Here is a 13,494-nt window from a genome sequence, read left to right as displayed (position 1 = left end):
TATTGTTGTTATTATTATTGTTATTATTATTGTTGTTGTTGTTGTTGTTGTTGCTGTTATTATTATTATTTATTATTATTATTATTATTATTATTGTTGTTGTTGTTGTTGTTGTTATTATTATTATTATTATTATTATTATATTTTTATTATTATTATTATTATATTATTATTATTATTATTTTATTATTATTATTATTATTATTATTATTATTGTTATTATTATTATTATTATTATTGTTATTATTATTAATTATTCTTATTATTATTGTTGTGTTGTTGTTGTTGTTGTTGTTGTTGTTGTTGTTGTTGTGGTTGTTGTTGTTGTTGTTGTTGTTGTTAATATTGTATATTTATATTTTAAATTATTATTAAATCAAATATATTTAAATATATTTTATAACATCCGAAAAAAGATAATTTTATGAAATAGTAAAAGCTAATTTAGAGTTCTACTACGTGTGAGTTTCTATTTTAAAGACGATTAAAAAAATTATTTCAAAAGCTTAATGTATTTTCTAATTCAATTACTTTTAATATTTTTATTACAACATTTATTATCCTTTTCCTAAAATTGTCAAGTAGCTTTTCAATACCTTGACCATCTCCAATCCACCTCTATTTTACTCTCTATTTTTTATACTTAGAGAGTAAAATAGAGAATGGGTTCTCCAACCCCCCTCTATATTACTCTCTATCCCTCATTTATAGAGAGGTGAATAGTAGTTCTCCAAATTTGGAGAACTACTATTCACCTCTCTAATTCACTTTTTGATTATTTTAGTAATATTTCTATTGTATCATTCATTAAGTCTTTATTATTTGTAATTAATTTTTTAATATAATATAACATCTAAATACATATTATTGACAAGTTACTATTTCCGAATTAATAATTTTCTAAGTTTTTTTTAAAAAAATTGTCACTTTAAATATGTAATTTCAAATTTATTTTAAATACTATTTATATTATATGAGACTATTAATTAAGTCTTTAATTGTTGAATTATTTTCTAAGTAATATAACATCTAAAAAAGCATACTATTGATAAGTATACTATTTTCATCCCGAATTAACAATTTTTTCAATTTTTTTTAAATTGTCACTTTAAGTATTTAATTTTAAATTATAATTATTTTCACTCTGAAGAATACACAAAATCTACATGATAATTCAAACAATTTACTTTTATGTTATAGTGATAAATTATTAAACTACACTTTTTAATGAGCATGAAAACGTTTTGCGATAGTTCAAAATGGAATAGGGGAAGTAAATTAGTACACAAAATAATTAGATACAAGATGAAATTGTTGATTTAAACAATTTTTAGCTACACATAAAAAAAATATGAACAAAAAATTACTCATTTTGAACTCCGTAATGCATTAATAGAGCATTATGGGAGCAACGTAACAGTCTTGAAAGTCGAGTATTTATGTAAAATTTAAAATTAAATTTTATGATAATGCATTATTTATTATGTAATTGTATTTCATCTATGATTTCACTTTTATTTGAATTGATTGTTAGTATGTATTATACATAATATTTGTTGTACTTTATTTTATTTAGAAATTTAGAATAAAATATAATTTTATATTTAATGAAAATTTTGAAAAGAAGAAAATTTATATCATACGAAGATTATATAGATTATAGGGTAATTATTTACAAAAAAAAATAAAAAATGATATATATTATGAATAAGAAAATAAAAATGAAATAGAAATAATAATATAATATTGAGAAGAGAGAAAAAGATTCTTTTTTTAGAGAGTAAAACAGAGAATTGGGTTGGAGTTGGTTGTCTGAAAAAATAGAGAACTCTATATTTGGAGAGTAAAATAGAGGGTAGGGTTGGAGATGCCCGTACTTGGCTTAACCACATTGCAAACTACTCTCCTTTATTATATAAAAATAATATATAGATAGATAACATGTAGGTGAATGAAAGGAATTTTAAAAAGGGAGAAAATATTTTAACTAATGAAATGTGAGTTTTGAAAAATGTTTTTTTATCCCTTGAAAGTAATAGGCAAGTTGCACTATTCATGACAACAATGACTCCGTGGCCCAATGGATAAGGCGCTGGTCTACGAAACCAGAGATTCTGGGTTTGATCCCCAGCGGAGTCGAATATTATTTTTGCCACACTAACATTATGAAATTAGTTACACAATTCATCTTTAATCCACCTAAATAGGTCAATATTTTGTTAATTCATTGTTAGTCTGTCGCTAAATAATATTAGCCATGGTTTTTTGTTGTTTAATGCACCAAAGTTTAGTTTAGCAGTGAATTGCTTTCTAATGGTTGATCCAAATCCAATTATCCAGGAAGATGCGTGCATCCATTTAACACTTGTATGAATAATTTGTGTTTTTTAAATAAGTGATAATTGTATTAAGGAATTTTGACTTAATGAACATTTTGTCTAATTTTTTCAACTATTTAATTAGTAAGATAACTTGGCTGTTACTACTGCAGATTTGATTTTGAAGACAAAAATACACATACTCAATAATTGTACAAAAAGATTAAAATATGAAGATTGTCTAAAAGATGTCTAAGCCAATGGAATTGGTTAATATGGGACGTAAAAATACTGTTACATTTTGCCTAACAAGTAGACTTGAAAATATTTACAAATATCAGAAAGTTGGATATGTGTTGAAACGAACACACATCCAATCTATAGGCAAACTAAACATTATCTGGCCAGAATTCCCTAAAGAATGCTCGCTCAAATTCTCTCTCTTGCATGCGCTTCTCAAACTCCACTACTTTCTTCATCTTTTTAGACATCCCCTTTGTTTTCTGTAAATCACAAAGTGTACCATCATCAGCTCTTTAATACGCAAAAATAATAAAAGCGCACAAATTCAGTGCAAAAACTAATACACAAAGAGGACATCCATCCACATAAACACTCGCAATGGAGTCAGACCTAAAACAAAGACATACCAGCACCAATTCGAATATGAATTCTACATACCAGCACCAATTCGAATATGAATTCTACACCTCCTAAATACTTATATCCATATTTCATCCTTCAAATTATCTAATCGACAAAATACTGCTTCGAAATTATTATTTTTTTACAATGCTGACTTGAGTATTAAAGAAAAGATAATGCCAAAACCATAAATACAGAAAGGATAGCAGATTCAACTATGAAGAAATTAGCTAATTTAAATTTCCAGATTTTACCCGTTTTGCATGACATAGTTGGCAAATTAATTAATTCGCACATCATCAAACTTAACTGAGTAGGTTCAGATCTACTCCCTCTTCAGAGTGGTGAAAGCAATAGAGAAAAGATGTATTCTTTGGTAAAATATCTAGAGAAATCCGTTTGTGGCCCGCCCTTTGAACCAATCACAGCATTCTAAACTCGGTGGATAATGGGTCCGCCCCTTCAACCTTCTCCACTTAAATACCGGGCTTCGCTTTGCATGGTGTGGGGCTAAAATATCCATTTTTATTTGACATACTTCTACTGTATTCCATTCAGTGAAACAGATTTTAGTTAACCTTAACAACATAAACTTACTAAATTTAAGAGTTTTCTATCCTCAACTTCCTCCCTGATTCCACTTCTAGAGAAGTCAAATTCCAAATGGTCTAGTAATCCCGACAAATTAGTTATCAGTGCTCCGTTTTCCTTCAATCTCAATGAAAGCACTCACTTGATCCAAACCCTCAATCTTTGTATGCACAATTCGATGAAGGAGTACTCATTCAAGCCATCGCTACAAGGAACCCTCTTTGGGGTCGTGCAGGCCAACGCTAGAGGAAGAAGTTTTGCCGCTCCAATCATGAGTCGAAAGTAAAGAAGCTTTAGTTCTTGACCGTATTGCTTGAGCAATAGGGGTTGTGGCATCACCCCCCTGACTAGTTCTATATATACAAACAATTTTTCTTTTAACCGGTAACTTTTCTATATATACAAACCTTCGAAAGGGAACTTTTTCCCGTTCCCAAATATTTGCTCAAGTCTTGAGAGTTTCAAGAACCCTTCAACCCAATGTTCAACCTCATTAACTAAGGTACGATATAATCAATATTTGTAATTTAAATACAAGCTATAACACAACTATGCTCAAGATGCTTCTTAGGAGCATCGCATGGGCAGTGCTAAGCAAGATTGCTAACACTCTTTTTAGCTGGGAGGAAGCTGGAGTTAGGAACAAAGAGAGATGGAGGATCATCCCCTCATGTATATGGTGGACAATTTGGAAAGAAATTAATGATAGATGTTTTGAGGATAGGTGCACCAAAAGATTAAGCTAAATTGTTTTGTTATTTTGCTTTTGGTGTACTAAATTGTACCCTTGTATATGTTTTGAGGATAGGTGCAACAAAAGATTAAGCTAAATTGTTTTGTTATTTTGCTTTTGGTGTACTAAATTGTACTCTTGGTATACAGAATCAATCCTAGATGTGCTACATACGATTTAGGTTTGATCAATTTTTGGCATACACTGTATCTAATCTCACTCTTGTAAATATGGTTTTTCAGTACTACATGAGTACTGGCTTGAATACAAAATATTACTTGATTCAAAATAAAGTATTAAAATCAAATGAATGTGAAATTCTAGATTTTCAAAAAATTGCAATTATAACAATTTCAACGTAAAGTATTGAATTTTAAGGGTTAGCAAAAGAGGAAACTCTACTACTACATTTTTATAGGCCAAACCCATCGGTGGCCACCTAAAATTGGCACTAATTTTCACTTAGACACCTCAACTAAGCTTCGTTCATTTTAGACACTTCATGTCATGCCCCGCTGTGTCAATTTGACACTTTCTGCTGAGATGGCATAGTAAGTGTGATACACTCACTGGACGCGCGTGAGAGCCTCATTTTACCAAATTTTAATATTTTTTTTCCCTCTTCTTCCCCATTTTTTGGCTACCATTTTCCAAGCTTAAACTCTTTTCATGGTGAAATAAATTTGACGATGCCACAAACAAAAAGTGAATTCTAGCGCCCATAAATTTTAAGCTTAAATAATTTCACTTATTTTGTTGTCCTTCCTCCTCAAAATAATTTGAGAATAATCAACATAAATTTTAAGAAGGAAAAAACACTCAGAAATGGCAGGAAATCATATTTTCAATCATCAAATCCTACATTCACAACAAACAATTTTAGCGTTCCAATCCATTTGTATGCCTTCTCACATCATAATCACGGAAAAAGTCCAAATCAAATAGATAAGCTATATAATTTTTAGTAGAAAGATTGGGACTCCATATTTATGTACTAATGCAACAATTTTTTATTTGCATTGACCCAGAAATCCAGCAAAAAAGGAAAAAAAGAAAACCCCCGAAAAAGGTCAAGCAAATGCATTACCATATTCATCAAATCAAGCATTCAAATATCAATCTATTAGAAGAAAGACGTTCTTATCTCACAACATTCACAAAGTGACAAAAACAAACAAAAAAAAGCTTCTTCTTTTGACACATTTGGGTGGAGGAGGGTCGGGGGTGGTGGTGGGTGGAGAAGAAAATCTGGGTGAGAGATAGGGTTGGGGTTTGAGGTGGGGTGGGGGTGGGGTAGTGGAGAAGACAATTTGGAGTGGAGGTGTGCGTATAATTTTCTTTTTATTAAAAGTGGTTTTTTTTAATCATTTAGTTAAAGAAATGCCACATGTCAATGAGTCATTGGTAGTTTTTTTCCTACTCAAAATTCATCATTTAATAATTATTTTCCCGGTATATGCCACATGTCTTTATTTAATTTGTCACTTTGATACGTCATCAGCGAGTGTGTTACACACACCTTACAAATTTGGCAGATTGTCGAAAAAGTATCAAAATGACACAATTGGGCATGACATGAGTGTCTAAAATGAACAAAGCCTAGATAAGATGTCTAAGTGAAAATTGATGCCAACTTTAGGTGGCCACCAATGGGTTAGGCCCATTTTTATATAATTGTGTTCTAATGAAGTTGTCGAACATAGCTATGGAATAAAATTGAAATTTGCGCTAGCTATTCGATGAGCTCTAGAAATGGGTCTTGAAAGGGGACTTTTTGTGGGAAGATGATGATTAATGGTGATGGGTCAACACCAATTATATTGGTTTATGTTTGCCAGGATTCTAATGGACTCAATAATCCTAATGTTCAACAAATTGAAGTTGGAATTCAAGGACCAATCCCATATGAAAATGTGGGATTTTGGCAACTTTAGGCTCAATGTTAAGTACTAAAGACCCAAATAAGTCGAATAGACTGGATATAAGATGTTGATACATATGTAGTTTCAAAAAAAAAAATTATCAGTTTCAAAAAAAAGATGTTGATACATATGAGTTGTTTAGCATAATTGGGAAGATCGGTGCAACACTTAGTTTTCTTAGAGCGTCTTTGAGGTATGTCAAGCTCTAAATTATCTTACGAGTTTTCAGACTACTCTATGCCTTCGAACATGTATTAAATCAGATTCCATACACTTGCAGGACAAGCTTGCATGGTTCATTCCATGGTTGACCCAAAATGATGACATCCCCTAAAAGACAAAGTCTTAAGCTTGAGAAAAATGTTTTATTCTTATATAAATCCTTGTGTTAATTGTGTGAGGCACCATATTATTTAAATATCTCTCATTACTTGTAGTTGTTGATTACGAAACTCATGACATCTTTGATATGATAAAATAATGATTCCTTTTCTTGATTATTAAAGAAGAAATGAAATGAGCCTTTGGTGCTATCAAAGAAGGGAGTACCCACACATCTATTGGACTTCATTTGCATCTCAATATATTAATTTGATGTTCAGTAAACTTTCAAGGAAAACCCCTTCACTACAATCTTTGCTAGGTCAATTTGATGTTCCAACTGTGTCATCATCCATCTCTGGTGACAATCTTTGAAATCAAACCCTTTCTCCACCGATATTGGGATTGTGATTTTGATTTCGTCTCTTTGTATTGATATCTCATTCGGACAGTCCCCACCATCTCCTGCAATCTGGATTCACACCCACTTGAGATGATTCTTTAGATTTGTCTCTTCTTCAGTTGAGACCCAACCACTGCAAATATTTCCAATCTCTTTGAACGTTCCTTGAGACCATAGATGTAACAGCACACCCACGGCTTGAATCCAAGTGCTACTAGATTTTTTATCGAAAGGGGAGCATCCAATTATTGGGTTCCACAAAGTAGCCTAATTTTGCTCTTCTTCCATCTCCATTCCCTATGCATAATTAGCTCTGCCATATTCCGGTTCGAAAATTTGAAAAGGAGCATACTATTATCCATTTCGTAGATGTTGATCCCAAAAGTTGTATTCCATGTAATTGCGTATCACCTTTTGATATGTGAGATTGTCGGACTCTCTGTTTCTCCCTCAGGGAAGGATGCAACAACGCATCTCTTGAAAAGGACAGTGTCTTTGCTTCTACGAGGCACTGTGACATTAATGTCTCCTTTGCTGGATGAAACTAATGAAACACGGAAGATGTCAGAATGCCATTTACTCTCCCCTGTGACGTTAACATTAGAGAGATCTTTCGTAACAAGTCTAGGTTGTTCTAACAACAATTCATGGTTGGAGCATTGCATGAACCTTCCTATCTAAATGCTATCTCATTCCACCCTGCACTTAAGGCTAGTTCTGGGATAATGATTACTGATCTTCTAGCCCATGAAGTGATAGAATGTTCATGTATCTACAGTGTCCATTAACTTTCCTAGAGCAAAAAAATATCTGATAATTTATCCTTGTTCTTCCATCTCCTTATCGTCATTTTCTCACCTTTAGAAGCTTCTTTGAGTATGTTGCAGATCCATTTCATGACCTTCGTGCTCATTATTGATCTTCTCATCATGTTCGGCTTCTCTCTACCCATTCGTACCATGTGACCCTACCCACTGTCCGCTAATGTCGAAGGATTTAAATCCAGCATTGAAATGTCTCGGGCTGTCAAGAAAAGAAAGAAAGAAGAAAAGGGGCTTGGAGGTACCATAGAATATGGTGGCTCACAGACAAAAGAAGGTTTTTCCGGCTAAGAACACCGAAAAAGGGATGAATCCCTCCTAGGAAGTAGGAAAGAGAGAGTTCTCAAGGAATGCGTCTGAGAGCATTTTAAAGCTTAAGTAAGCAAAGATGAGAGAAGAACATCTTAGGGTTCATGCTTTTTTAAAAAAATGGTAATTGTTTCTATTTCTGTAGAACAGTATACAGGTTGTACTGAAAAGCATATTTACATAAGGAACTCTAATAATACGAACCTATCCCTATAATGAGTTTTTTTTTTAAACTTGGTAACTTTGTATTATAACACAATAGTACATGGGTAGTACTAAACCTTATATACAGATGAACTCGAAAACTCCACTGTTCTAAATCTAAATTGAGTCTAAAACTTCAACTATAGAGATAGTTTCATTTGAGTATAATTGATTGAACCAAAAGCATAACAACAAAATGCAATTGAGTTTCACTTTCTGCATACTATTTTGAATGCTCTCAAAACACCTAGAATTTCTCTCTTTCTAGTTTGCCCACCAAATTGAAGCAGGGATAATTCTCCATCTAGTTCTGTCTTTAGCTCACTCCTCCTCCCAACTTTTTAGGGCATCAGGAATTCTCCTGGTATAGTTCAGGATATGCCTTTGAGACTCAAGTGAATATATGAATAACTTTGGTTATTCATGTATTAGTTTTATACCATGTTTGGTTTGTAAATAGAATAAAAGTTATTCATATATTAATTTTATACAATGTTTGATTGGTAGGTTTCAAATGTTGTATAAAAGTTATACAATGTTTTTGGTTGTGTTTTAGTGATTCCACATATTAATACTTCATAGCTTATGAGGAAATCTATGTATAATTTTATGCAGGGTAGAAGATGGAATAAGTTATGTGGATATTAGTTATACATAGATTAAAATAACAAAATTCCATATTTACCCCTTCTTTTTTTCCATAAGGATAGCTTGGTTTAGGGACAAATTATGTAGGGACCCAGTAATATATAAATTAGTAATAGTTATCTGTAATTGAATTATGGATATAATATATACAAATTAATAAGCAATTATAATTATAATTTAAAATATTTATTTATATCTTTAAATAAGAAAAAGTATTCTTACAATAATTCACAAAGTGGCATTTTAGGAAGCAGCAATCACTGCCTGCTTCAGTTGTTTTCTCCTTTCTCTTTGACAATACTTAATTCTCTACATTATCAATAATTTCTCCGGTTTTTATAAGGTACTGGATTCTTTAATTCACTTTTTTTTTAATTTGTGTATTTAACGTGATTCAAGATTAGAAAAAAAAAATATTTAATCAAATATCAATTCCTATAATTTTATATACTAAACCAGATTATAATTACTTGATGGGTCATGTATATAATAAATTTATAACAAATCAAACATTCAATAAGAAATAATTCATGTATTTTTATTCCTACATAACTAATACCTACATAATTAATACCTACATAACTAATATTTGCATAACTAATACCTGCATAACGTATTCCTACTTTATACCTGCATAACTTTTTCCTACATAACTAATACCTACCTAACTTATTCCTACATAACTAATACCTGCATAACTCTAACCAGTAACCAAACGGCCCCTTTATGGTTTAAGGGGGGAGTACTTCAAGCCATAAGGAAAAGAAGTAGCTACCACTCGATCCCTAATTGATGAAGTTGAGGAGGAAGAACAAGATGATAAACAATATGATGTTGATTCATTTGTGTTCTGGTTTTGATTTTACTCGTCTTTGATCGGATTTTTTGCTATCAACTTTGTAGTTTTAAAATTGAAAGATTTATCTCTATATATTTATTTTGTTGAGTCCTTTATAATTTAGTTGTTTACTTTTCTGTGCAAGGTTTATTTTGCCATAAACTTCAATGAATCGAGCACTTCGCTTCACACTGTATACGAATCAAACCCTTGTCACTTAGCGCTTCACACTTTCAAAAGGACTAGGGAATAAGAAACATGCATTGTATGTGATTAAATCTATCCCCGTTACGAAATGTGATACTATTCTGTTCTTTGTTTGGTTACATTTTTTTATTCAGGTAAAAGTTATACTAGTGTAATTTTATATCGAAATCTTGGTATTATTTCATGCAACACCTAATGTGTGATAATAATCCAAGAATTAGCTATTTATGATAAAAACATGTAAATATCAAACTTGATCTTTTGCCAAAGCCCTTTCCTTTAACTATCCCGTTAGCATCTTTGATCGCTCGGTCATCTGCTAATTCCACACAAATCAATATTGAGAAGCATGTGCCCATCACTCCGGTGAAAGAGAGGGCACTCGTCAAAGTCAGCCCCATCTTAGGTAGGTTCAACTACCCGCAGTGCAGATAGCTTTCTCAAAGGTCAAAATTAAATGAATTATCCAAAAAACTTGCATAGTTTAAAATAAAGCATGTGTTAGATTATACATCACACATCCTATTTTCATGCAATGTTCAAAACAAATCATAAGTACTAGATAATCTAAGGATAATAAATCTCCGCATTGAAATCACAACATAAGATTGTTCACAAACTAATTGACCCCTAAGTTTCCACAACATTTATTTCTTACTTGCTCACATGGACTAGGGCAAAGGAGACAGTGATATAAATGGAGAAAAAAAATCAATATTCATATCAACAGTAAAAGTGGATTCTGCTAAAATTATATTCTAGCCTGGTCAAAAAAGCCTCCAATGATATGAGTTCCAAACAGTGCAACACTGGCACTAGGGAATTTTTCGGCAATCAAAAAGAAGAAATATAAGGGCTACAGAATCTGTTTTCTCATCAATGAAAAGATAAGCTCTGTGAAAATCTACGGGTTCATTATAGCATCTCATGTTAATGAGTCCAGAATAGTAGTGCTCCATGCTTCTGTTAGGCGAACTTCTTATTTGGTGCTTTACATAACCACACCACGAGGAGCCAATACCAAGAAATCTAGGTGGGGTTTTAAAACTATTTTCTACAACAATCAACTTTATGGCAAAGCCAGACATTAGATCATCTCTATTTCAGCCGAATGACGTTTAATAATTCCCAAGCCCTATTGTAGGCTAATAAACCCTTTCCTACATCACCTTCCCTCTCCAAAAACACAGCTCCTTTAAAGAAGTACAAAATTGTTGCACTAACAAACATCAAGCACCTTTTATCACACTTGCCAACGGTATCTATCCCCATTGCTGAAGAGATTGAGAGGATCATAGGTATAAGTATTTGTGTTTAGAACTTGTAAATACATGGCATACATCTACTAAAGCTTCCAAACATAAAGAGCAAATAGCTTTAATAGCATCAATTTGAAACAAATGCTAAATTATGCATTCAGAGGAATGGAAACTTACACTCTCTTTGTCCCCATCTTTTAAGATCTTCCTGTCAGAGAAATGTCCGGGACTTTTTGGGTGCACTGCTGCCTTCTTTGGCCTCTCTGCTCCCAATCCTCTCTTATTTTTCTTGATATAAGCTGGCACAGGTTCCAATCTGCCCTGTTGAGGCCACAAACAGATCAAAAACATTCACATTGCAACATTATGCAACTGAAGATTCCAAATACAGATATATTACCTACACCATGTTTTATAGAAAAAACGAATGACCAGGCCATAATATAGGCTTGTTTCTAAACTAGCCTTTTTCAAAAGGCAATGCCTGTCAAATTTCTTTTCTTAGGGGAAGATGGTTGGTGCATGGGAATAATGAAACGCTGATGCATTTACCACACTATGCATCAACATAGACCCACTATCAAGTACATGAAAAAAGAGGAAGGAAATAAAGATTTATTCCCTTTTTTTTTTTTTGATAACAAGAGTAACCTGCAGTTGCTACCCTTTGGATGCGCACGGGGTAAATGCCCCGCTCCTATGCAATAGCTCGCAAACCACGCCGGAGATGTAACCCACACAAAGCAAGCCTGGTGTGACGAGCTCGACCCTATTTGAGTTTCCAAGCAGGTATATGGAAGAACAATCTTTCAAGGGGGTTGAGTTTGGAAAGCATACAGGTCAACCTAGAGAGTGGTGGGTCGGCTGTGCACCAGCACATCAGAAGCAAATCTCGACGTGAATTAGGGAAATAGGGCTACCACTTCGTCTGTGGTCCACTTTTACACTAAAATGGTGGGATTAGCCATCTCATATAGAAGGTGGGATAGCTAATCCCATAGGATATCCCACCATTATACCAAAGGACCCCTAAGAGAGTATGAATTTAACAAAGGAAATCAAACCAATCCCCATTTTAAATGCACAAGAAAAAAATCATCTTCCACGTTTAACCATCTGATCAGATTCAGTCACAGAACAGGTGTTTCAGTTAATAAAAAGAGAAGGCAATCTGAAGAAACAATGGAATTGCAAAAGCCTTGTATAGACATGGAACTTAAACAACAGAATAGGTCAAAGTTTTTAAACAGGAAGGCAAGGAAAAGGGTACCTGTTCAGCAATGCCAAGTCCAGTTCCTTCTCTCCAGCCATGTTTTTTTAACAACTGCAACGAGTCATGAGCCAGGTAAGTATGTATGAGTTAAACATCCAACAAAAACAAAATACGCAACTGATATTGTGTTTCACATAAAAGGAGAGAAAGAAGCGAACCTTAAAACCAAGATTGGAGGAATCGATAGGAATGGAAGTTGAACAACTCATTCCTTCATCCGATCCCATAACTCACTCCGCGCCACAAACCCTACAACAAAAATCAACAATCACCAAATTTCTTTCTTTACAATTCCTTTTCCTTCTCTCGAATTCAGATAGGGTTGTGCCGGCGATGCTCTCCAGATTTTGTCAAACCCACAAACTCGACTGCGAATTTTATTTTAGTAATCAATACAGGACAGATTTAAAATTATTTTATTAGGCTATTAGTTAGCAAAATTGATAAAATATAATTTTAGCAGATTTTAACTTTTTTCCTTTTAAGTTTTTACCATTAATAGACATTTAATCAATAATTGAAAATAAACTCAAATTAAATCCTAACCTTTAAAAAGTAAAAAAATAATAATGTGGTACCATCTAAAGCTTCGTTGACAAATATGGGAGGGAACCCGCTCCATTCTACACCCTCATAATTTTAAAAAAAAATTAGGCTTTGACCCGTCCGCCTCGCTCCGCATAGCCTTACACCCACACTGCACCGTCCTATTGCCTTCCCTAAATGCACATATGAGTAATTTCCCTAAGCAATCATCCATGTTTGGAAAATTGCCTAAGAATATTTCTTTTAGGACTACAATATCACTCAACTATTCCTATATTCCTTAAAATATACTTGACACAATAAAAATATTTTTCTTTCTAAAATAACATGTCACATTATTCCCTTTTTTAACAATAAATTTTTTTAACTCTTTTAAATCATTCATATTTTATACTCAATAAAAATTATTACTTTTCCATATTGTAAAAAAGAAAAAGTGAATCTTTATTGTTGTTA

At 32.7% G+C, this 13,494-nt stretch overlaps 1 protein-coding gene and 1 non-coding gene across 3 annotated transcripts in view; one reads left to right on the top strand and one right to left on the bottom strand.

The window, feature by feature from the left end:
- Positions 1 to 12,871, bottom strand: part of LOC125832840 (uncharacterized) — a 592,533-nt gene extending 579,662 nt beyond the window's left edge. The window contains exons 1-4 of one of the 2 annotated variants that reach the window (XM_049512035.1): positions 12,651 to 12,871; positions 12,490 to 12,543; positions 11,397 to 11,540; positions 2,707 to 2,821 (exon numbers count right to left, since the gene is read on the bottom strand). In XM_049512035.1, coding sequence (XP_049367992.1) covers positions 2,708 to 2,821; positions 11,397 to 11,540; positions 12,490 to 12,543; positions 12,651 to 12,719 — 381 coding nt within the window. In that variant the 5' untranslated portion in view covers positions 12,720 to 12,871 and the 3' untranslated portion in view covers position 2,707. The remainder of the gene's footprint in view (positions 1 to 2,706; positions 2,822 to 11,396; positions 11,541 to 12,489; positions 12,544 to 12,650) is intronic. The other variant, XM_049512036.1, reaches the window with a different exon arrangement.
- Positions 2,067 to 2,139, top strand: TRNAR-ACG (transfer RNA arginine (anticodon ACG)). Its single transcript has one exon. It is a non-coding gene; the product is annotated as a tRNA-Arg (tRNA).
- Positions 12,872 to 13,494: the final 623 nt, after the last annotated feature.

The sequence above is a fragment of the Solanum verrucosum genome, unplaced genomic scaffold (assembly GCF_900185275.1).
Source record: "Solanum verrucosum unplaced genomic scaffold, falcon-dt-bn FXZP01000037.1, whole genome shotgun sequence".
Classification (NCBI taxonomy): Eukaryota; Viridiplantae; Streptophyta; class Magnoliopsida; order Solanales; family Solanaceae; genus Solanum; species Solanum verrucosum.
Note: the sequence above shows the minus strand (reverse complement) of the source record. Positions and strands in the feature narration are given on the sequence as shown.